General features: G+C 40.1%; 2 protein-coding genes across 4 annotated transcripts in view; one reads left to right on the top strand and one right to left on the bottom strand.

Annotated features, from left to right (window-relative positions):
- The window catches only part of HSF2 (heat shock transcription factor 2), a 35777-nt gene extending 31555 nt beyond the window's left edge, over positions 1–4222 (top strand). For all 3 annotated transcript variants that reach the window (XM_072036062.1, XM_038176244.2, XM_072036061.1), the window contains 4 exons: positions 478–583; positions 2097–2150; positions 2765–2849; positions 3252–4222. In XM_072036062.1, coding sequence (XP_071892163.1) covers positions 478–583; positions 2097–2150; positions 2765–2849; positions 3252–3541 — 535 coding nt within the window. In that variant the 3' untranslated portion in view covers positions 3542–4222. The remainder of the gene's footprint in view (positions 1–477; positions 584–2096; positions 2151–2764; positions 2850–3251) is intronic.
- A 1092-nt stretch (positions 4223–5314) lies between these two features.
- SERINC1 (serine incorporator 1) lies at positions 5315–21763 on the bottom strand. Its single transcript, XM_027454612.3, has 10 exons — positions 21603–21763; positions 16459–16620; positions 15478–15671; positions 12527–12606; positions 12213–12350; positions 10199–10368; positions 9980–10070; positions 8823–8964; positions 8448–8678; positions 5315–6922 (listed from the first exon to the last, which is right to left on the bottom strand). The coding sequence occupies exons 1-10, from the start codon at positions 21639–21641 to the stop codon at positions 6784–6786; spliced, it is 1386 nt and encodes a 461-aa protein (XP_027310413.1). The 5' UTR covers positions 21642–21763; the 3' UTR covers positions 5315–6783.
- Positions 21764–25324: the final 3561 nt, after the last annotated feature.

Genomic DNA, 25324 nt, shown 5'->3' with positions numbered 1-25324 from the left:
ATATATTATGCTGGTAATGTTCTAGTTTGTAAAGATCCTTCCATTTTAAGTATTTTACCATGGGACCCCCTCTGATTTTCATCATGAAGGGAGTGAATTAGAGTACATAATCTGACAGTGTAATGTTGTAAATAACACTGTTTAAACTGATGATGCTGTCAAGGTCTATATGCAGGATTCTTGCAGGCAGATTGGACTTCATTAGGACTAGTAAGAGGCAGGAGTTCTGTCTCTGCTGATGATAATCATAGTCAAGAGATGTGATTTCTCTTTTGGAGCACCTGTCTGCTTTACTTGGCTTCTTCTCTAAAAAGTAGGGTTGAAAGTTGTCAGTCTTTTTGAGAAGTTAATGAAAAAGTCAAAATAGTGTTGGTAAAGATTTTTAGATGACATAGTACATCTGTATAAAACTTACGTGTTTTTTTTTTTTTCTTCTGTTAGTGGATACAGTAATACAGTACTGGTTTTGTCTTCTAGAGTTGAACTTCTGGATTATCTTGACAGTATTGACTGCAGTTTAGAGGACTTCCAGGCCATGTTATCAGGACGACAGTTCAGCATAGATCCAGATCTACTGGTTGATGTAATTTTCTCTGTTTATTTCAATATTTCTAGCAATTTGGTAATACACTCAAGAAAATATTTGTGTGAACTGTTACTGTTTAAAATGCTCAAGATTGTGTTTTGCTCTTCCTTTCAAAAAGGACAGTTATAAATATTTGTGAATATGTGTTTCTGGGGCACTGGTATAACTGTACTACACCACTGCCCAAGCACATGCTGTGGTGATGACAGTGATGTAAATTTTTGATCAAAGAATGGCTTTTAGTGAAATTACGTTTTTATTTGTTGCTACATGAACTCAGACACCAACTAGATTAATAATTTTGCTTTGAAATGGCCCAGCACGGAATCTGTTGTCATCTCAATGAACTTGGGTTAAAAAGGCTCTTGGCATTTATTTTAGGTTTTCTGATGTTTCAAGTTATTTCTTGGGAGTTACGTGTATGTTCTCAATTTCTCTTCAGGTTCATGTCTATCAGAATGATCTAGGTTGGAAGGGTCTATGCAGGCCATCTATTCCAACCTCCTCGCTCAAGGGCCAACTTGAAAGTTAGATCATGTTGCTTGGGCCTTGTCCACTCAAATTCTGCAGTCTCCAAAGGGAGTTTCCATGGCCTTCCTGAGTGTCTGCTTCAGTGCTTTGCTCTCTGTGAAGAACTTCCTTATGTCAGTCCAAATTCTCCCTACTACAGCATGTCACTCTTGCATCTTGTCCTCTATCCACCTCTGTGGAGTTTGTCTTCTCTGTATCACCTCTCTACCAGTAGTGGAAGGGTGCAGTTAGTGCCCTTGTCTGCCCTCTGCAGACAAGATAAGCCATGTTTTCTCAGCCCATTTTATGTCTCACGCCCCCTAACCATCTGTGGCCCTTTGGACTCTGTGTAGTTTGAGAATTCTCATACTGGGAAGCTTAAAACCAATCGCTCCCTGCAGCACAGTCATACTGCTGGTTTACATGGGGTGTTGTCTCCCAGGGCCGTTTCCAAGGAGTTGTTCCCTGTCCGTTCGGTCACTAACCTAGGCTGGTGCATGAAGTGGTTGTGTCCTAGATACATTTGTTTGTTGAACTCGATGTAGTACTTTTTGGGCATCTTCCCCAGCTTGCTAAGATCCCTCTTAACAGCTCTGCTCCCTATATATTGTTGACTCCTTCCAGTTCAGTGTCACTTGAAAACTTCTTCAGGGTATGTTCCTCCTTATTGTACACACAATTCTCCATGGAGCAAAGTAAGAATGAATTGGTAATTCTCAGACTGCAGTGAACCATGTTACTCTGAGTTAGACATGCTTACAGTTGTTTCCTTTGTGAGTGAAGTTCATGTGATTCCAAAATACGCTCCAAAGATTTTCTTTGCAGAAGTGGTAACTATCTGTAAATAAACTCTAATCCTAACTGAGGGCAAAAACACTGCAGGGATTACTGAGGGCGAAAACACTACAGGGATTATTTTCACACATGCAGATATGACGTTCTTGTATTCTTAATAGGAACATCGAGATGCTTAAAGCTTGATGTGTTTTGTCTTATTCAGCTTTTTACAAGCTCCGTGCAGATGAATCCCACAGATCATATCACTAATACCAAAGTAAGTTTCAAACCCATCATTGCTCAATGTACACACAGTAGCGAGAGATTCGAACTTTTTTCATCCTGTCCTGTTTTCTTTACTGGTATAATAGCACTTTTTTCATGTTCTTGCTTTCAAGTCTTCCATGAGTATAGGAAGGCTGCAGTTGAATTCATCCTGTTAGGCTTTAAATAGGTAAGGGGAAAACACTAATTAGCAACATATAATGTCATTTGAAACTGTGAAACCAGAACTTTTGTTACCAGCCTCTTTTGTAAAGACTTTTGTATCTTCTGTCCCAGGTTTTAGTACTTACAAATATACTTTGTCAAAATGTTTCCGTCTGTGCTGTCTGGTGGGCAAGGAAACATTAGAATAAGCAGTAGAGCAACATACTAGCTCTTTGAGTTTGTCCTTTTTGTGAGCATTAGTTTTTGGTTTTGCTTGAATAAATCCGTGTTTCCATTTCACATTTTCTCAGCCATGATCCGTTAGCGTGAATAACTAATACCAGTGCATCCCTTCACAAATATTTTTTTAAATGGTTGGTCAAGCTAAGTTCTAGTATCATTGCCATTGCATTGAAAGAAGCTTTGAGGAGCATGTATTTTAGATTTTACTTTGTTTTCCAGATGGAGACGAAGGGAATAGAAACTACTAAGAATAATGCTGGTCCAGCTGCTTCACAGGAAACACAAGTTTTCAAGCCCAAATCAGGTTAGTTGTAATAAGTGTTTTGTTGAAATGTTTTAAGAGTTGAGCAAGCATTGTACTTAAAAACTGTCTCAATTATTTGCTTGTCTAGGTTTGTATGATGCTGATAAGCATATAACCAAAACAAAATATTTATTATATTTGCTTTTTAGGTTTTTGGCACTGTACCAGCCATAGAGAATCTGATGTTCTGCAGGAGAATCTGGATAAATAACTTTATGTAGGGATGTAATGAATGTAGTAACTCTTTAATCATTTAAAACAAGCACATAGAACTTTTTATTATTAATCATTTTTAAAATAAGTTATATGGGGTGTTGTGTTTTTTGTTGTTTTTTCTCTTTGTCTTTCTACGTGTAGGATGGCATGTGAACTGATAATGTTTTGGGAATTTTTTTCCTTTAGATAAGCAACTCATACAGTATACTGCATTTCCACTGCTTGCATTCCTTGATGGGAACCCAGGTTCCAATGTTGAGAGTGGGAGCTCCACCACCGAAACTCCTTCCTCTGTGGACAAACCGCTGGAAGTGGATGAGCTCCTGGAGAGCAGCCTGGATCCTGAACCAACTCAGAGCAAGCTGGTGCGGCTGGAGCCGCTGACAGAGGCAGAAGCAAGTGAAGCCACACTGTTCTATTTATGTGAACTTGCCCCAGCACCCATGGACACAGACATGCCGTTCTTGGATAACTAATGCAATGGGGACTCTGTATATAGTCATGAAGATGAACTATTTATTTAGAATATTGTTTGGTATATGAGTTTTTTGTAAATCACTGTTTTATGTAACCAGATAATGTGGAGTTTAAACTATCTTTCCTATCTTCCTTCAAGCAATTGTTTAACTACGCTGTGTAGTACTGTGTACACAGCGTACTATTAGGCACCATTGGCAATACCAAGTCAGACTGTTACTATACTGCTGTCAAACACTTGGTATACTACACATATCTCTGAATATCCAAGGTAACTGAACACTTGTTAAGAATAAGCTTTGATTTATGGTTTCTTCCACTTCTGGTCTTACATATGATAACGTAAAATAGTAGTGTATGGTTAGGGAGCACTGACTTTCTGTATCTTGTTTTTTTTTTCTATTTTTTACAACATTTTGTTTAATAAAACATGAAGCTTTTTTGGGGTGGGGGGGAACCAGGACCTGATGTAGGCTTTTTTTTTTCCCTGCTTGAACTGGGAACAAAGTGCCTGTACCTTGCTAAATCTTGGTTCTGCCTTACTTTCACTTCAGTGGAAGTGCTTATACATAGCACAAACTGGGGAAAAGTCCTTTACAGCCACCAGGCCCCTTGACTGCATGAGTACTTTTAACTTGGACCATCTACTCTGACAAAATAAATGTTACTTAAGTGTGATACTTGGGGAGAGTTGGTCTCTTATTCCATGTGCCCTTATTCCATGTGCCAAATGAATATTAATTCAATGGACTGGGTATTTAATGCCTTATTCAAAATTTGTCTTCCTATGCATATTTTTTGGAAAGTAATTTCATTATCTGCAAGTTTTGAGGTTTATATAAAAGACCCCTACAGTAGTTAAAAAAAAAAAAGAGCTAATACAGCAAATTAATTTCTTTCAGCAGTACACAAAATAATTTTACTTTTTCTTTCTGATAGCTGCTGCAGAGTCCACTACTTCCTTTTAGTGGAAAAGTTCTATCCTTACTCCAAAAGCGTGTGTGTGTTTACTGTCAGTCAGTCTTCTGTGCTCATTCAAGTGAAGTTATTACATTTGCATTATAACAGCTGAATAGCAGAGGAGTTAGATGGCTGTGGTAAGTGACAAGCAACAGATCTGTGATCAACTCACTCTGAGCACCTGACTTAGTGTATGCTAAATCCATAAACATAGAGCTTTGTCCTCAAAGCTGTAGCTACAGTGCTTTGTAAGAAACTTCAGGGTAACTTCAGGGTAGGATGGCCCTGTAGGTAGAGAAACTGGAATTTAGTACTAATTTCTCAGGCATGTAAGAGGAAAATATCTTCTACAATAGTGTAAGCACATTAGAAGTGACTGTTGACAGTGGGGTTTTTGTTTAATTTTAAAGGTATTGTCTAGCCACTTCCACAAGTAGCAGACTACACACCTTCCCCTTTCAGGGAAGGCATAAGACTCAGGAACTACCCTATTAAGATAGGTGAAACACCTGAATGTGAATGCTAAAGCTTAAAAAAAAAAGTGTAATATGAAGCAGCTCAAATTATGTTTCATTCCCTACTTCATGATGAAGTAGGACATGCAGCTAAAACACGAACAAGATTTACACATGTGAGAGATGACTACAAAGGGCAGAGAGAACTGGGAAAAGGACACAGACCTACACATGATTTAAATGGCCAGGAACTGTCAGAGGTGTACTCTTGTCAGAGAAGTAAATAAAGTGTGCACAGAACATAAAATTAGAATATAATGTAAAACCACATGTTCAGCAATGAGACATGAGAAGTCATTACACAGTTTCATCCAAATTTATTTATTAATAAGGTAACCACATATTCCAAATTACTACAAGCCTTACTAATCCTTTCATTACCATCTCAAACTTGACTGACATGTCATTTCTGCAATAAGTGTCAGTGTCTGGGAGTAAATTTAAAATAAAAGCTTAGAGAAGAATTAGCAACAGGAAGTAACTGTATGAACACCACAGTAACAGGCAATTGTGACATCTGCTAAAGGCTTCAGGGTAACCCCCAATCAGACTGCTCAAATCTCAGCTTGTAGCAAGTAACAGAAATATATAAATAATGCAGCTTACGTACTTCAATTACAAAGCAGCAAGCACAAAAGCATTTAAGATTTCATAACTGCACAATAATATTACTTTAATCAAACATCTGTTTTACCTTTTGTCTAGAACTACTTTGTAGGCTTAAGTCCATCTCCAGCAATGGACAGCAAAACAAAAAAAAAAAACACAATACATTAGAAGAGATCAAAATTTAGAGCCCCAAATGTATTAAGAAACACTTCTGTCGAAGTCTATTTAATGCAAGCCTCTGCTAGTTACTGCCATTGCAGTGCTCCATTTCCTCTGCTTCTATTTTAATCACTATACCACAGAAATTCCTCTGAAGGGCCTACAGTTTTCATCATTCGACTCCCTGCAAACCCTCTGATTGTAACTTAGCCAAGAAAGAAGATGGCACACACAACAGCAATAAATTACAGCACAGCTATTCAGTTTAAACTACTTTTTAAAAATGTGTAGATGCATATTGTAAACAGGTGCCTTAAAAACATGCATCTGAGCATCTGCTACCAGGATGTTTCCTTCCCCCAGTCTGTCCATCCTTATGTCTGCAATGGATCCAATCATTCCCAGGAAGATATTAGCCTCTCCACAACCTTCAGGTGCAAGTTTCCCCAATTAATATTTGTGCTAAAGGTACTGCTGCCTTTACAAGAAAAGGTCAGGCTTTTATTGCCAACATGATGCAACGTGTCCCATAAGCTCTAACTTGCAATTTTGAGTCTTAACAATTCTTACTCAAGACTTACTTTGGATTCAAGGCAACGTGGATTATCAAAGGCAGCCCCCCCCACCTTTTCTTGCAAAGCCTGATCTAATAGTTTTGTTAATCTAATTAACACTTGCACATTTTTTCTCTAAAACTATTTAATGCAATTGAGGAGTGGGGAAAAACACCTACTTCCCCAAGGCTTTGATCTATCTAATGCTTCCAACACACTAGAACTAGAGCAATCCTAAGAAAACCATCATCGTAGCAATTGTCACTAAGCTCAGTTAGAAAAAGTCATTTGGTGAAATGACAAAAATACACGATTCGAAGTGATCATGCAGAATAAAGCGGGATATACTACATGGATAGTACATGTGCACACATATTTACAGCTACACTATAACCTGGAATACTGTTTGTTTCGAAGACATGATGAAGCTAATGCAATGCTTGCTTAGTCAAAGTCACGGTTTGTGAGAACCAGCGGAGCAACCAGAGTCCACACGTACAACACGATGCCAATCCAGCTGGAAGATATCTTCACCCAGACAGATGGCCATTTGCTGGTCATTGTCTCATAAGAAGAATCCGGACTGTGAAAGAAATAAAATAGAAGTTTGCTTTTCTGTTTTAATATGATATAGTAGTATAGTAAGCTACTCTTCAACATTTTCAAAGAACACCTCTTCTACCCTTCTTCCAGTCAGTTCACACCAATCTGTATGAAAATGCCATTTGTAAGTTGATGTCATAGGAGATTGGAAAGCAACAGATGCTAAGAATGTACTTAATAAGAGAATCTGACAAGAAGCAGAAATAATTATTATGCAAATCTGTGGCAAGAGGAATTGGACAGTATTTACATATACCAGTAATGCAATTTACCTTGTGCAAAGACAACCCCTGAGACTTAATAATATTCTTATAATATTGGCCCAAGAAGGGCCACAAATCAAATCCAGAACATAACTATATTAAGAGTTACTCTAAAAGAAAATCTTTATAGTTCTGTTACTTTGGTACAAAGAGTTCATTAACAAATTATTAGAGACCTTTAATTTTTGTTTTGAATTCTGAGTAACATCTGCTCAAGCTGTTACACATCTGTTTGTGTATTAGCAAGTGTACATAGCGGAAAGACTACCCGAATAACTCACTGAATTCACATCTAGGAGTGCTTTTATTGGGTGTATCTTTCAGCAAGCAGGCAACTTAGTTTGCTTCCACTACAGATCCCATCTTAGAATAGATTATGTTAGAAGGACCTCTGGAGATCATATGCTCCAACCTCCCTCCTCAAGCAGAGACATTTAGAGCAGGTTGCTCAGTACCATATCAAGGCGGCTTTTGCATATCACCAAGGAGGGACACTTCACAACCTTTCTTGGGCAATCTGTGCTAGTGTCCTTGATAACCCTCACAGTGAAAAAAGTGTTTACTGATGTTCAAACAGGCTCTTGTGTTCCAGATTGTGTCCACTGCCTTTTGTCCTGTCACTAGACACCAGTGGAAGAGTCTCTTTGCACCCTCCCTTGAAGTATTTATACACATAGATGAAGTTCCACCTGAGTCTGTTCTTCTCCAAGATGAACAGTCCCAACTCTCTCAGCCTCTCCTCACAGGAGACGCTCCAGTACCTTCATCATCTTTGTAGGACTCTATCCATTACATCCAGGTCTCTCTTGTACTGGGGAGACCAGAGATGGATCCAACATTCTAAGCATGGTTTCACCAGTGCTGACTAGGTGGGAAGGAACACCTCCCTCAACCTGCTGGCAATTACCATGTCCTAACACTTTTTTCTAGTTCTGCCAGTAAACACCTGGTCTGTCCTTGTTATTTTTAGCTGTTATAAGACTTAATCGTCTTCACTTCAACAGGACATATTTCAGCAGTCCAGTGAATCATGAGAATTACTTTAGAAAAGACAATTGGTGCTTGTGACTACTGCAATTTTTAAATACAATTCATTAAATATGAATCAAACAGCAACTTCCCTCAAGAAGTCCCAGTCAGGGCCCACATTCCTCACAGCACACCAGCTGTGAGTCATTGACCATCTAAATGTAGCTTCCTGTATGCAGAGTATTAGCATACTGTATTATCAAGCGTAGATACCTGTACCAGTTGGTAAGTGTCATCATGATATACAGTGAAGCGAGGAAAAGCATGAAATGAAAGAAGGAGTAACTGTAAGTAACTCCATCCCTTTCATTATCTATGGCTCGGTGCACATCCTCTCCATCATCAAGGGAGCCATCATTCCTGGGCATTCCATCCTCGATCAGAGTTGATTCATCGCTGGTCAGCATCAGCTTGTTAACTTGGCTGTTATTGGATGTTCGGATGCTGTATTTGACAGGAAAGGATGCAATACCGTTACCCAAGTGAATACAATTTAGTATCTAACAAACAGAAATTATACAAGCTAAAGTAGTAGTACAAGCTAATAGCTTTTTTTTTAAAAAAAAAAAAAAAAAAAAGCAAACTTACCTTGAATAGAGGACACACAGCAGAAACAAAATCAGTCCTACAATTCCTTGTGCATCCCACCACTGCACTACTTGACCTTGGGTTGGAATGGTGGTGGTATTGTAACCAATGATGCTCAGCAAACTTGGGTTACAGCGCCTATCTGTGAAGGAAATTACTTCAGAACTTGCATACACGTTTAAATATTTGTTCTGTTCTTGTTTTATTTCTACAGCGAATGCAGAGTAATACAAAGAAATTTTGTGACCAAAGTCCTGGATGATAAAAGCTCCATATCTAATTGTAGCCTATAGAATCTCTAAAGCAGACAAATGACAGTATGTTACATAAAACTCTTGTACAAGTTTTAAATCCTTTATCTGCTCTACGTATCAAGTGCTTCACTGTTGCATCTCAATTAGATTCAACAAAGTAAAGGTGCTCTGCATATTAAATGCAAGAAATTCCACTGCTAGAAACCAAGTTTGACAACTACATAGTCTATAGATTGGGTATCAGAATCATCTCAAGAGTTAGAAAAGAATGCTACAGCTCTCAGCATCCACAGATAATACGGAAGAAACAGCAGAAAGTGTCAGATAATCTTATTTCCCTGTAATACTTCAGTAGTCACACTGACTCAGGCCAACGCTGTTACACAGAAGCATAAGATATTGTCCACAATTAAGATTAAAGGGCCATTTCAATGCCAGATGCAATTAAAAGCCCCAAAATCAGTATTTGGGGGTTTCTGTTCATCAACAGAATTACTGATTTATTTATTTTTACAGAGATGTTCAGTTGTTTTCAGACAAGATAAGAAATCTTCCATTAGGAAAAATACAATCACTAGCATCTCAGTCACCAGGCAAGAAGTTTCAAACTTGGTACTGAGATGAGCCTTGTACCCAATTTAGTCTACTGCAACCTTGCCAACAGCATGCAGAAATTCTTCTATGAAATAAATATAAGAGCAAGTGAAAAACGTGATCTTTGGAAGAACTGTTTTTTCAGTTTTATTACAGAAAGTTGGGGCTGTGGGAGAAACCACAAACTATGCCTGCCTCTAACTTGCATACATTATAACACCTCATTCCAATACTGCTTCACAAATAGGTGAAAATACAGTTTACTGCTAACCTGGCACCCAGAAAGCCACGTACTGCTGCTACACTTACCTGGTTCATTGGTCATGGCAGACCAAGTCAAATACATGGTATAAATTGTGATCACAGAAGACTGCAGCAAACCAGACCTTGGCTGAGATTCCTGTATGAAGTAGTCACGAAAACAGCAAAGTTAAGCAATTAAAAGGTCTCACACATAATTGCACAATATGCTTCTAATACTGAAAAAATAATACAGAAAAATAAAAGATAACAGAATTAAAGCCATACCTGAATCTTTGGCAGAATTGACATTACAGAAGCACCGATACACAGCAACATATTAACACTGATGAATGTCTTGTTTTCAGAACAGCCTTCAGGATGAGTGTAATAAACGTAAAACAAGACAATAGCTACTAGTGACAGCAGATAATTGACGGCTGTAGCTGACAGCAGAGCTGTGAAGAGAAACAAAAAGAGTTAAAATGATTAAAAATAAACTAGTAAAACTGAAATAATCTGAAATAATATTGAATGATGATCATGTTTTGGGTATTTTATACAAAGACAGAATTGGAGAGCAGCTCTGGGCTCTGAAATGTAAATGATATATAAGATTCCTGAAATTAAATAGATGTGAAAAAAAGAAAAGCGAGGCCCAAAGCCGTATTTCATTTCCCAGTGCTCTAAGAGCAAACAAGACCACAAAGAATGAAGGAATATAGTTCTACCACATATACTTTGGATAAAGGCTTAAAAAAAAAAAAAAAAAAAAAATGAAGAACTACTACTCTAATAGAAGAAATAGAAAGAAATACGAAACCTATTTCCAAATTCCATCTTATTAAGAATAAGAAAGAATGAACCAAAGCAGCCTCTGCACAAGGACAGGTTAAGTTTTCTTTAGAAAGGACTAAATCATCACACCTGAGACTGCTTTATTAAAAATTTAAAATACTTCTCCAGTGAAATGACTTGTACTTTCCTTCACTATCTCAATTGTTCACTCAGTGTATGCCCACATTGGGTTTACATAGTAAGATTTTGGTATTGGGGGGGCTGCAGGGGTGGCCTCTGTGAGCAGAGCCCAGAAATTGCCCCATGTCAGAGCAGAGACAGCTTCAAAAGAGACCTGCTGCTGGCCACAGCTGAGCCATGGAGCAACACTGGGTGGGCCTCTGGGAGAGGAGATTGAAGAAAGGGGGAGAAAAAAAAAAAAAAACTGCTGCACAACTGCAGGAGAGACCCCTGGTGGAGCAGGCTGTCCCCCTGCAGCCCATGAAGGAGCCTACGTGGAGCAGGTGGATGTGGCCTGGAGGAGGCTGCGGCCCATGGAGAGCCCCCACAGGAGCAGGCCCTGGGCCAGAGCTGCAGCCCATGGAGTGGAGCCCATGCAGGAGCAGAGGGGCTGCGGGGAGCTGCTGCCCACCCGTGGGGGACCCATGCTGGAGCAGTTTGCTCATGGGAGATGGACTCCGTGCTACAGAGCCGTGTTGGAGTAGTTCTCGAAGAGCTGCTGCCTGTGGAAAGCCCCCGCAGGCTCAGCTGGGGAAGGACGGCATCCTGTGGGAGGGACCCCATGGGGAGCAGGGGCAGAGAGTGACCATGAAGGAGCGGCAGAGACAAAATGTTAGGGACTGACTGCAGCCCCCATTCTCCTGCGCTGCTTGGGAGGAGGACACAGAAGAGGCAAAGGTGTTTTTAGTTCTCACTGCTCTTGTCTGTCAATGATAGGCAATAAATTCTATTCATCTCCCCAAGCTGAGTCTGTTTTGTCCATGACAGTAATTGGCAAATGATCTCCCCATTCCTTTGAGGAAACAGAATGAAAAAGTGGTTGTGGTGGAGTTTAGCTGGCCATCAAGTTGAAACCACCATAGTATCTTAGAGGAATGACAGACAAACATACTGAGCTTATGCCTCATATGAACAGTAGTAGGCTAGTTTATTTTTAATTGGTGCTAAGGGGTAACAAAGCCTATGGCTGGGTGTAAGAAACACACACACAGCAACAGCCACTTCTCTGCTATCATAAATTGATGCCACGTGTCTAGAGATTAGATCTTATTAGTCAGCCATAGATGCTCTTCTCCTACTCCCTACCCTCCACCCTCTATCTCCATTTTTAACTTGGTACCAATAGGACAGCTTGACAACTGAGCTGAACTATACCTTCTGAAAAAATGATATTTATGCTCAAATTAGATCTTCTACACTCTTGTAAAATACACTATTGTGGTGAATGATGTATTCAACATAGTTTACAGTGAAATTAATTTATTTTTCAGTTGTAATACAATACCTGCATACCAGCATCTTGAGTTTCCTTCCTCCATTTTTTCAACCCAAGATTCATTCCAGGAGTGGGCAAAGTCAATAAGCAATACCAGCTGAATAAGAATAAAGCAGAATGCTCCAGCCATACCTACATAAAACCACACTATAAAGAGAAATAAAACCAGTTTAGAGCCATTTATAATTTACTGCCCTGTCTCAAACACAGAAAAGGTCTATAGTTATGCAGCTACTGGAAAAAAAAGCTATCAGCACACACTTAATTTACTTTTAAAACCAGCACGATCCACCGTGATCCAGTAGAAGGCAATATTCTCTTACCAGTAGTAAAAGGTCCCTCTGGAATGAAGAAGGCTCCAACACTAATTGCAAGTGCTGTTGCGAATTTAAAGAACCAGAATCTAAAAGGAAAAAAAAAAAAAAAGGAAGTCAGGCAACTACTGAAATATGATTTGCTTCACAAAGACTCAGACAACACAAAATGTATTCATAGCAGGCTTGGTTTTTTAATTCATTCCTTAACTCAGATTTTTCAAGATAAAAATCTTTTTCCCCCTCCAGAAAATGATGCTTAAACCATGCTAGACTCAGTGTTCAATACTTATTTCCCATAAATGTCTCCTTGATGTACAAAGCCAGGATGGTACATAGTTGTGAGCTTTTTTTTTTTATCCCCAAAGTTTTTTAAATAGAGTAATGAGGTTATTGAACTCCATGTATACCTAAGTCATGGGCACAAAAGAAAACAAAAGAAAAGCCTTTACTTGTTCTTAATACTAAAACTAAAAAGGGAAATGGATTTAGTTGGTGCCTACAATGAGAAAAAGTTTATGCTGGAATTCCCTACCAGCCTCAAATCGATTCTTACACAGATATATAAAAACCTAGATTCTTCCCACGTAACTTTAGACTTTAGGCTGACACCTGATGAGGATTTATCACAGCAACAAAAACAAAGGATTCATCCTTGACAGAAAGCAAACAAGTAAATTGAAAGCCCTTGTTCAAAACCAGCAGCATTGCACTTTTTCCAGTAAAACACATGTGCTCCTGGATAAACAAGAGTTCAGTTGTCTCTTTCATAGGAGACAGGGAAGTCTTTTAGTATTTTCCAATGATTCGCCATACACATACCAAATGAAGACCGTTCAAATACCCTGCGTAGGGAACTCCAAATTGAAAAATTACCCCCAACATAACTATAAAATGGCAAAGACTTCCTGATCAGAATGACACAGCTCCAAATATAGGCACAATACCAACTACATGTACTTCAGAACTCAATATAGCACAAAGACATGTACCACACCCTCACAATGTCAAACAGCTGCATGGTCTTCAAGTTTTCTAACCCTTCCCATCTTTTTCCATACTTCAGTCACCACCACCTGATCATAACAGCCCAAAGATGAGATTAAACGTCTTCAGATAAGTTCTCTTGAGAGAACTTCAATTGTGTGGAAAAGAACTATGTAAGATGAAAGAAGTGCAGAATATGGGAAAAATGAATTCACTGTGATATAAAGTGATCAAACCCAATATTAAAGCTGAATTAACATTGGAAAAATATTGTATAATACATTTAAAAAATTACCCCCAAAACCCACCAAAAAAAAACACCACCAAAACCCTAACCCCAAACCACTACCCACAAAAACTAGTTATTGAAACCACATGCGGTTTTTTAAGCAAATGTCATTATCAGGTATAGAAATAAGAACGGTTTCAATTTTGTGTAATTATTCTCTAATTCCAGATCTTTTAAAAGGATTTTAATGCTTTATCCACATACAGCTTGCATGACAGCTGAAAAGACAACTTCTCTGAAATAACACCTACAGCTGCCATGCATTCTGTACAAGTCAGCAATAATCCTCTGAATACATTATAATTATTTTGACTGTTTTTTTTTCCCCTATTATTTTTGCTACCCTGAGGTAAAAAGCCATCCTGACTGCTGTTACAAAAACAAAGGAAGTGAACACTGGCACTGGATCAAATTAACTGCATTTGACTTACAAGTGTGAAGAAGTATGTAATGCATGGGAAACCTTAATATTCTGAATATTTCAAATGACTGACACAAAGATTACGTTACAAACTATTACCGAAGATGCATACGATTTCAAAATCAAAACCCACAGTTTCATAAGGCTACCTGTAGAGCATATCATTGAAGCAACTACCTGTTACAGAGGCGTTAGAAGTTAACATCATTAAATACTTTACTGGTAACTGTCAAAAAGTATCATTGTTTCTTTTATCCTACTCTTGACACTAGATTGGCTAAGAGTAAATTGCTGTAGGTTGTATACCAAGTACTGAAATTTGCACTGAGGCTCCAGATAAGTGTTACAAGAAGATCCAAAACACTTGAGAAGTGGTCTTTGGTAAGAAGATTTCATACCACGTAAAATGCTTTTATTGTTAAAAAAACACCTCACACACTCAACACCTTAAAGTGTTTGTAACAGAACATACTTGATCCATTTCCTTTTTGCTTTTAACAAGTATGTTTTCAGACAGTTACCTATGGTAGTACTGGAAACATTTAGGGGATACTCTCATGAACAAAGTAAGGGGAGAAAAAAAGAAGCTGACCTGAGTCCCTATTGCTAATGCATATTAACAATACCATATCCAGATTTTTTTCTTCAGATCTAAACAAAGAAAAGAACTAAAGCAATAGTATGTTCAGTCCTAATTATTTTCTTTCCCTCTACAGATTTAAGAAGTTACACTACAGTAGTTGACCTCGGAAAAAGAATATCACTTGAGTCAACCTGCAGGCTGAAATTCCACTAATATATGTAGATATGTAACATCTCGTATATAGAGAAGCTCAATAAGCATCAAAGTTCGACAGAATGCAACTCCTAGAGGACAAATGAGGATTTTTAAACTTACTACTTATCAAAAAAAAAATCAGTAGAATCAAACCTGTTACCATTTTTCATTTTTAAATTTTGTTTTCTTTGACAAAAGAAAAGCAGAAACTAATTTTGGGAAACATCTGGACGGATTACCCACCGTCATAGTTGGTTTTCAGAGCCTTAACACCATGTGTATCTTTTTCTTTTACAAAAAATTAACCTGTTCTAAGAACTCTAACTTTGATTGCCCTCTACTGCAACAATACTCCTCTCACTTTCCAGAATTCTTTGTTTGTGGAACAGCACACTTGACCAGTATGCTTTACTGCAGGCTTAGTTTTCACAATAGCTGCATCACACACACAACCACCCACCTCACTTCTCATTTCTGTATCTTACCCATTGTGCACAGCTGCTCTTGGGTCATTGCTGCTCTTCACTTTGATCATCAGTAAGGAGAAGAGAAGAAAGAACATGGCCATACCAAAGCACACACGGTACACTGCTTTGTAACCAACTAACACATCACAATTCACATGGCCGTGCACACCAGGAATGGCTGTTCCAATTCCTCCATCACAAAATCCAGGAATCTGTGATAAACACAAGATACATCAGTGATCTGTAAAAGGTATCCTGTGAGTAAATATATATTATCATTTTGTTAATATACATTTCATTAATATTGTAACTTTACACAACTACAAACTTTGCAGAAAGTGATATTGCAGGGTTGTATAGTTAAAGTCTAAACCAGAATATTAAATGCACTGAATTAAGAACTAAAAGGAAGAACAAAAGCTTGCCTAACAGAACTTGCGATCTACCAAAAGTAGATATAACTTTGTATAACTAGAACTGTAAAAATTGTCTAAGCACTTCCAACTTCCCTGTGTGAAAAATATCCTACTGTCCTTAGTGAAAAATATTTTTGCTACACATTTGCAGACTTAAAATTTTTACTATTACAGCACAACGAAAACTAGAAGACAATGTTAGTCGGTGGTTCCTTTACTCTTTTATACTCTTATTAACATCAAACAAAATCAATTAAGTGCCAAAAACACAAGCATCTCAATAATAAACAATTTAAACCTCTACAAATATTAATTACAATTTCCTGTTTGAGGAAAGACCTTTCTTATTCAAGTTATTGAAGAACAGATACAATTTTATTTCTAAATAGTGCTTTTCATCTATGCAGTGATGCTCCCAAGAGCTCATCATTTATTTGATCTATAATCAAAGTAATAATGATTGTGAAGCACAGGTGGCAGCAAAATGTTGTATTCCCAAATTAAACCCATTCTTTCGGGATATCATTTACAATTATCTGTGACATTTGTTCTACCAAACACATTAGCAAAGAAGTAACCCGACCTTTTTCAGCTGCTCTTCCATTCCTGGTATTAACATCACGCAGGCAACGCTCACACCGAGGAGTAAGAAGAACGCATAAATCAGCCTTGTGATGGTGGAGTTGTTTCCACTGGGGCAGCATCGGCACAGCAGACACGGGGCACTTCCACACAAACATGGTATCTGACAGGGACACAGAAGGTAAAAACATGTTTTTAAGAAAGCTTTGCATTCCTTGGTCACAGTCAGGCTGTATGGATCCCCAGAAGTTAGATGGAAAATGACTCATGCTATGCGTCTCATCTCCAGCGTAGACTGAGTGGCTGCAACACGTTACAGAGCCACTTGCATCCTTGGCAGTAGTTCCCAATGTACCACTGTACTGTACAGTTACTGCCACATCAAAAGTAATCACTTATCCATTCAAAGGAATGGAAGACCGGCTTCTGGCTTGTTTGTTCTGTTTTCTATATTTTATTTCATCTAATTAAGATTCAAGGATTACTTTTGTTTATCAACTACATCCTCCCATCCACAGCTGCAGAGATTAAACATATCCCACAGAAAAAAAAAAAGAGTCTGAGTGCAAGACTAGGTGTGCCTTCAGCACCTACTGGAGCTGGGCTGCAGTCCCTGCTGGGGCAGAGTCATGCATCACAGACAGCAGGTAAAACAGCCTAAAAACACAATAAATTGCAGCCTTGGCTTTAACAGCCACTCACACTTAGGTATCATGTAAATCTCTGTTAGCTGGCAATGTAGAGTTACAAAGAGCACAAATAAAGCAAAGCATGCATTATCAGCTCAACCAATTATCAACAGCAAGATTTGGATAGGAATGTTCTACAGTTGTAGGTGCTAGGAGGGTCAAGTGAGGACAAAAATTACTTGCATTCAGTGAAATCTTTTCTTTATCAGAAGGCTGTGGGAAGAAGGGCGCAGATTCACTGAAAGCACCTGTACCTCCCAATTCTCTGTCACTTGCTGCACGACAAATGACTGAGCAAAAGAAATGCAAGTACCCACAACTACACATAAGCCAGAAGAGGGAAGAGGGAAGAGGGAAGATTCAATCAAAATGCATTTTTTTCTTGTTTATAAAGAAATTTTATGTAAAAAAAATGGGAAATTCCATTGACTGGTTAATAGCTAAGGTTTTGGAGACCACATATTATTCAGTTTCGGTAAAATCTACCAATGTGAGAATCAAATGCATCTCCTGCTACAGTTGCCACCAGGTCTATTAAGGGACCGATGCTCCATATGAATGAACTACAAGAGAACCTGCAACCCACACAGCTCCCACACTGCTGCAAACCTCACTGCTCTCCCAGCACAAGCTGATGTACACCTCTGTCTGGCAATAAAAGCTACCCAAACACAGGAGAACAGGAATAGCAACAGGGCCTCATGACTAGTGCGTGTCAACCATCCAAGGTTCGGGCATGTGCCAGAGAGTTCCTACAAGTTGAGTCACTCGGCAAACAGCACACCAGCAGCCTGGCACCACCAGCAAGGCCCCAGGGCCAGCAGGAAGGCTGTCAGGATGCTGCCAGCAGGCGCTTGAGAGGCACTGGGGAAAAGGGACCCATCTTCTCTTCTGACAGGTTCAACCAGACCCGCATGCTGCACCCACAGCCCGGGGCTTTTAAATGATGGCCTTATATTCCTCCCCATGCTCTTTCTTAAGGACACAAGAGCCAGGAATTTTCACTCCACTATGGAACACAATCATTTTTAAATTAACAAACATCACAATTAAAATCACTTTGCTAAAAAAAATAAGTGAATTTAAGTAGATTTTCAGTGTCACTATTCCAGTGCACTCTTTTTGACCTCCTCCTCCTCCTCTATTCAGTAACATTGCAACACAAAGTGTAGGAAGATGCTGATTACCAGCAGCTACATTAGGGGTGTCTGTGCTTAGTAAGCAGGAAATGTGTGGCAAATATGACCCAGTCCTGCATCAGGACTTTTTAGAGTGCTAATGTATTTATGGTATTTCCTCCTTCTGAATAAATAACCTCTCTACTGAAGGATATTCCTATTTTCTGCTCAAAACATTAATTTATCCAACTAATTCTGTTGGTATTCATATTTTTAAAGATATTGCTGAAAAAAGGTTGAATTCAGCAGAGCAGGATACAAGCCTAGGTTCAGAGCCTGGGTTTATCTGCTGCAGAGAAGTTTGCGCAAGAACTCTTGGGCATAAAAATAACTCCTCTGGATTATCCCAATGTTTAATTGCTTGTTAAATGCCCAGGTAATCGAGGCAGCTTCCGTCTGAGTGTATCAAAAGGAACACACAGGACTGCACCTAACCTGGATGTTTCTAGAGGCTCACAGGAGCTGAAAGAAAGATCACTGCGTCCACCTCTTTGGGAAACACGTGCCCTAACTGAGGCAACGTGCCTCGCTTGATTTTACAAGTCTGAGCAATATCAGCTTTTAAATCACGTGGCCCCAAACAGCTCATTCTTACAGGCTGTGACCATGCACATCTCTGAGCAAGAGATACCTACTGATGCTATTCATACAAGCTGGCTCCTACGGGAAGCCACATTACAGTCCCTCTTTCTTCCAGCAAGATACATAAATATACACCACTCCATAGAACAGTATTATTATACTATCAAATAATATTATACTATCATCAAAACCACTGCTAATGAGTAGTAACCTTCAAGTAGAAGGGGGAACGAAAAGGAACCTGCCCATGGAATGCTGTTCATAGGAGATAAGGACAGTCTCTGTCAATTTCTTTCCTCCCAAAATCAGAGCTCTGGTCCTACAGAAAACTCCGCAGCACAAACAGCAAGCTACTATTACACACATCAAAGCTTAAAATCAACTCCTCAGGTGAAATTCAGCTTAGTCACAGATGCAGACAAAGAGCTACTCTGCAATTAGCTTTTAGTTCATTTTCATAAGGAAGCTAGGGCAATAATGAACGAATCATGACAACAAAAATCCATTGCCATCCAGCAACTCTTGAACCTACTGACCAACATATGTTCCTGCACGTTTTTTAGAAAAGAAGCAGTTCAGTGGTGTTCACGGATGCACAGTAAGAACACACCTATTCCAGGAGTAGCCAGCCGGACAGACAAGCTAATTCATGCTTGTCAAACTCGTCACTTCCTTTTCTAGGAAATTACAGGAGGATCACACAAGATAATGTTGCAGGACACAGGAGAAAGAAAACCCCGTAAGTCTACTGAAAGTCAAGCGTTACTACTACTGATGCGCACCAAATAAGCTTTTGATATCAAATGTAATCTTCTTACTGGGATAAAGTCTAAATGATTATGCACTGCATTGAATGTCTGCACAAACACTAAGCCCCTACTGGGCCTAGTTAGGTCTTAGCTACATCATCCCTACCCGTATGCTTAAAGCAACCAATTCAATCAAGATGTTTGCTTTGACAGCGAGTATTAAAGCACTAGAAGCAGCAGACAAGCTGTTTCAGAGAGCACTGCAATACAAGCAAGCCCCAGTAAAACCATCAGGACTGACTGATTGATCCAGGGCACTGGGATCAGAAACCTTTCAGAGAGATGACAATGCTCTTTAAGGCTTCTCCCCACCCCCTGTCTCTCACAGGCTCTTCTTTGCTCTTAAAGACTGCCAGATCAGCACAGCCCTGCAGAGTGCAGTCATAACCAGAAGTACCACCACACACACACACAAAAAAAAAAAAATCGAGAAGAAATAAAGGCACGAGGTTGGATGCCAAGGTTACCCAGCACAGCTCTGTGTGACACAAAGCACAGCCCCACAAAGCAATGCCAGCAGCACCACCTTCCTAGAGAGACGAGGAGCAGTGATCCTGGCCGTGGCACAGCCTGCCCCAGCACAAACCCCACATCTGGCTCCCCGCACACCCACCCCCCCCACAGCTGGTTCCTCTTTCAGAGCCATGAGTTATTTACACAGACACATCCTTAGGGACCACAGCCACTTTCGACTCCTATGCTGCACAGGCTGTAAGTGCTGATTAGCTGTGGTTTTAACTGTGGAACGAAAGTCAACACTTCAAAGCCATCAGAAAAAAAAATGTTTTGCCTAGACACTTTAAAGGAAGGGATGGGAGTTACCCTCAGTAAATCAGATTTAGCCGAGATTACATGACTACAGAAGTCATTTTAGTTAAAAGACCATTAGCAGCACTTGAAAGCAGCTGTCTCTAGAGAAAACAACACTCAAAAGCAGAAGCAAGTACACGGGGATTCTTCATGCGCTGCAAACACCAGTCAGTCACCAGAAAGTCTGTTTATGCACCCGAAAATGCAGCATGCATTAACTTGAGTATTTTCATTACAACTAGCTATACTGTCACCCAGTATTTGATAACAATTAAAGATGTTAAGGTATCTATATTCAGCTGGCAATTAAACCCTAAGTAGCTTAATCCATTAAGTGGTGTTTAAAACGTTGATTAAAGCAAAATGAACACTGACAGTATCTCTTTAGCAGGATATCATCAGCACTCTGGTAGCTTATTTACACGCCTATCAGCCTGGAAGCTTACTTCATACTCAGCAGTTTACCGTCTCGGTGGTCCTTCTATTAATTTTGCATAGCAGATTGAGGAGTTATGTTACCATCACTCCCAATAATATCATTCTACTAGGAAAAAATGAATTTTTATCTATTGGTGTATTATACTATTGAGATAGGAGCTTGAATCTATATGAAGCTTTAGAAGACTATAAGTGCCTACTAAAAGGCTATATAGCCTTATAAAAGGCTATATGAGCACCTGCTTAAATAGATATAACTTCATTTTATCTAAGCACGACGAATGCGGTATTTTCGGCATGGAAATGCAGATTTCCACAGTCCCACTAACATTTTTATCCCAAATATCTGGAGATTCACCACCCGCGTGACTGTGAGTTATTCACACAGGGCCTAGCGTTAGAAAGACACCGGCAAGACAAAGCTGCCACAGAGGGCGGAGCTGCCCGGACAAAGCCGCAAGGCAGGAGCAGCCCCGAGCCCGGCACCGAGCCGAGCCGCGCCGACAGCCGGTACGGCCAGTGGGGACGTTGGGGGGGGGGGGGCTGGACGCCTCCCACCCGGTAACGCAGCCCCGGAGGCGCCCGGCGGGGCGACGCCCTGCGAGGGGAGGGGAGGGGAGAGCCCGGGGGCCGCCTTACCCAGCTGGCGACGGAGCAGAGCCCCAGCACGCTGCCCATGGCCGCGCCGGGAGGGGCTGCACAAGATGGACGCGGCGCCGCCGCGCGATCCGGCGGGGGCTGTTTACGGCTCGCCCAAAGCTTCCGGCTCCTGGGATGGCGGCGGCGCCGTCACCTCCGGGGGCGGGGCGGGGAGAGGCGGGCGGTGGTGGCGTCTGCCCCGCCGGCTGCTGGTGAGGTCCCAAAACCAAAAGTGATTTCCTACAAAAATGCGTCACAGCCCCAAAACAAAAGCGGTTTCCTACAATAATGCTTCACAGCCCGAAAACAAAAGCGGTTTATACAGTAATGGGGTGATCAAGGAGCATAAAATGCACGCTTCAATGATTAGGCAACGTGAAAGATATGTTTTCGCCTACAAAAAAAGCATGACCACCTCCTTTGTCCCATGTGTTTTAATATTGAAAAGCTGTTATTTAATAAGTGACAAAGATAAATAATTACTTTTAAAATTAAGCAGTATGGCAGTTCATCTCATGTGGAGTAGACAACACATGGCTTCATCTTACAGATTAAGGAAAAAGATTTATGAGGAATGTTTTCATGCTGCTCACACGTTTACCTTCATCGTAACATATGAAAGCAGGTGCTTCATGCTGAGCTACTGCTCAGCCTGGTCTTTCATGCTGAGCCTGATGCTATCTATGAATATTGCTGAATCTGTCATCTATAATTGATTTTAAAGGTAGCTGTATTTTCAAAATAAAACGTGAAAAGAAAAAGCTGAGAAGGAACTTTTGTGGTCTGATGGTTTAAGACTGTGATTGTTGTCCAGCGATAAAAAAAAAAAAAAAAATGGAATGGGAATAATTAACCTAGTGGTTATACCTATTAATTTGAAAGGTAAGCACATAGAATTAGTGGACACTGAATGCTGAACTGAAATAAAATCCAACCTTCCTGTCCTAAGCAATCAGTTAAAAGAGGTTTTGAAATCTGTCTAGAGTAAAATTTTGCTAAATTGAGACACTCGATGGTGGGGGACAGAATGGACTGTTAGCTAGGATGCATCTGCTCCTTCACTGAAGTCTACTTGCCAGTGGCCACCAGGCTCTCTTTAGCCTATTACAATTAAATATCTCTTAGTCCTGCACAAACACAAGAATTTGGGTGCGGATAACCTCCGATGTGTATGTGAGGCCTGAACCATCTTCCCTACAATCTTTCTAGATGGGATGATATATTGTTATATAATTGATATATTGTTATATAATGGGACCTTTATCTGAATTAAGTAGCGTAATGGTAGTGAAATTGTAGTGTGCAACAAGGAAGAGAAAAGATATGGGGAGACGAAGGCAGCAAGCACTGCTTTTTCTTGTACTAGAGCCCAAGCCTGGGGCCTATAGGTGAGGTAGGTGCTATACCCTCCATACATCTGCTCCCAGGGGGGCACAGGAAGGGTAGGGATGGGGAGAAAACTTAAAGCCTGTTCAGCTAGGCCAGTAAAGCCACAATAGTAATCCTTAATGATCACTTTCGTTTGTGTGCAATTTTGAGCCAGTAAAGTGTGCTTTGTTCATCTTCTACATAGCACTACCGCAATAGACAGAAGATCCTGCAGGCCCAACATCACCTTACAGACAACACTGTGGCTAGCTTCATCTAATGAACTGAGTTCCTTTCTAATCTCTCAAAATGGTAGTACTACTTCCCTTTCCTTCAGGAAGGTTTAATTTTTTTTCTGGAGTCCCCAAATGTGTGTCTATAGTGGTTTCACAACAATGGGCAGCTCAGCTCCACAATTGCTCATTTACTTTCCTTCCTTAACAGAACAGGGGGAGAAAATACAATGAAAAAAGGCTCAAGGGTTGAGATAAAGACAGGGAAATCACTCATTAGTTACTGTCATGAACCAGTCTCAGCAAAGGGAGATGAATATAATTTATTGCCTATCACTAGCAGACTAGAGCAGTGAGAAACTAAAAACAAGCTAAAATCACCTTCCTGCCATCCACCCTCTTCTATATCCTCCCTCATGGGCAGCAGTGGGACAGCCTGCTCCACCAGGGGCCTCTCCAAAGGCCACAGGGGAACTGCTGCTCTGGTACCTGGAGCACCTCCTGCTGCACTGACCTTGGGGTCTGCAGGGCTGGTTCTCACTCCTCACTCCCACCTGCTGTTGTGCAGCAGTTGTTTGTTTGTTTGTTTGTTTGTTTTTTCCCCTTTCTTAAATCTGCTTTCACAGTGGTACAAATAACATCACTTATTGGCTCAACTCTGGCCAGCAACAGGTCCCTTTGGAGACGGCTGTGATCTGATATGGGGCAGCTTCTGGACTCTGTTCATAGAGGCCACCCCTGCAGAACCTCTGCTACCAAGTCCTTGCCATGTAAGCCTAACACAGGATCAATAATTAATGTGTTTTATTTTCTGCTTCAGTATTCTTGTGATCCTCATAGTCTACTCTTTCTCATTACAAAAACCTCTGATAGCCAAGACAGACTGCTTCTACCCAGAGCAACCTGATCTCTTTTATTTCAACACATTAAATCACATCATTGTTCTCTGATTAGGTAATAATTTCTGCTGTCTTATTTGTAGTATCTGCTGTGGAAAGATACTGAAGCATTATGTACACTTCGCTGAACCAAGTCCTCCTCCTCCATCACATATTTTCCAAGAAATTACATGAGAGAAGATCTGCTACAGGAATTTATCTGCTGAAATTTTATTTCACTTTCAAGTGAAATACAGCTTGCCTGCCAACTATTAATTATACTCTGAAATGTTGGTTGTGTCGATACAGTTTCTCAAAATTATTCTTCAGGAATTTGAAGTTCCGCTTTGGCTGTTCATATTCTGCTATGGAAATACTTAGGACTTTGTTTACCTTCAGCAATGGTGGTAAATGCTTTCCTTTGTACTGGAGTTTCTTTTAACGAGTTGTTGTCAGTCCACCTGCCACTAGAAAACCCTCTTGTAGCTTTGCTAGATTTGAGTCACTTTATTGAGTTACTTTATAAAACTAATTGCAGTGCTTGAGTTTTATTCAGTTTGAAGAGGGATAGAACCCCTTCACGCTCAGAAATCTGCCTCAGATTGCTTTCCAAAAGTGATCTGCTGTTTCCCTGTGAACTTCTTGAACTTGTATAGATATGAGAACCATAGATGTCCGTTATTTGAGTAGTTGTCTGAAAATGTTTAGAAAATAACAGGACCCAGGTAGCTTGTCACTTTTTTTCTCTTTTCTCATTTCTGTTAGGGAGCTTATTGCTAGAAACTGTGTTTCTGTCAGATGCATATTGGAAAATGAGTTTGTCTTTTCCAAACTAGAGACCACCAATATATCCCATGGTCTGGATAAGTAACTTCCATCTACCCTTTCAGTGAGCACCAGCTATGTAAAGGGTTCAGAGCTTCTTTATGGGGGGGGGAGGATCACAACCATGACCACACACACTTTAACCTGTGGAGGAAAGTCTTGGTTACCATTTTGTCTGCTGAGTTCTTGTCCTCAGACTGCTGACAGAAAGGGCAAGCTATACAGAATATACACTCAAGAGGCGTATTTTAGGCAAGGCTTTCCCAAATACATAATTTTATGTTAAAGGTGTTGGCGATATAGGGACCCCAGGTGCATAATAGCACAAGTGTAATCTAGGACAGGTCAGACAGAAGCTTTATGATGCTGAACGTGGTGAGTGCATCCAGCATCTGCCCCTCTGCTCCCCTGTTCTTTG

Source organism: Anas platyrhynchos, chromosome 3 (assembly GCF_047663525.1).
Source record: "Anas platyrhynchos isolate ZD024472 breed Pekin duck chromosome 3, IASCAAS_PekinDuck_T2T, whole genome shotgun sequence".
In the NCBI taxonomy this organism is placed as follows: Eukaryota; Metazoa; Chordata; class Aves; order Anseriformes; family Anatidae; genus Anas; species Anas platyrhynchos.
The sequence above is the reverse complement of the archived record's forward strand: the minus strand, read 5'-3'. Positions and strand labels throughout refer to the sequence as shown.

Bases quoted from the DNA above. Each gene is read 5' to 3' on its own strand.
- SERINC1 (XM_027454612.3), bottom strand. From the start codon at position 21,641: ATGGGCAGCGTGCTGGGGCTCTGCTCCGTCGCCAGCTGG. The intron at 15,672-16,458 runs GTCGGGTTACTT...TGTTTATCACAG, and splicing joins TGGAAGAGCAGCTGAAAAAG to ATTCCTGGATTTTGTGATGG. The intron at 12,607-15,477 runs GTAAGATACAGA...TTTTCCTTTTAG, and splicing joins AGAGCAGCTGTGCACAATGG to ATTCTGGTTCTTTAAATTCG.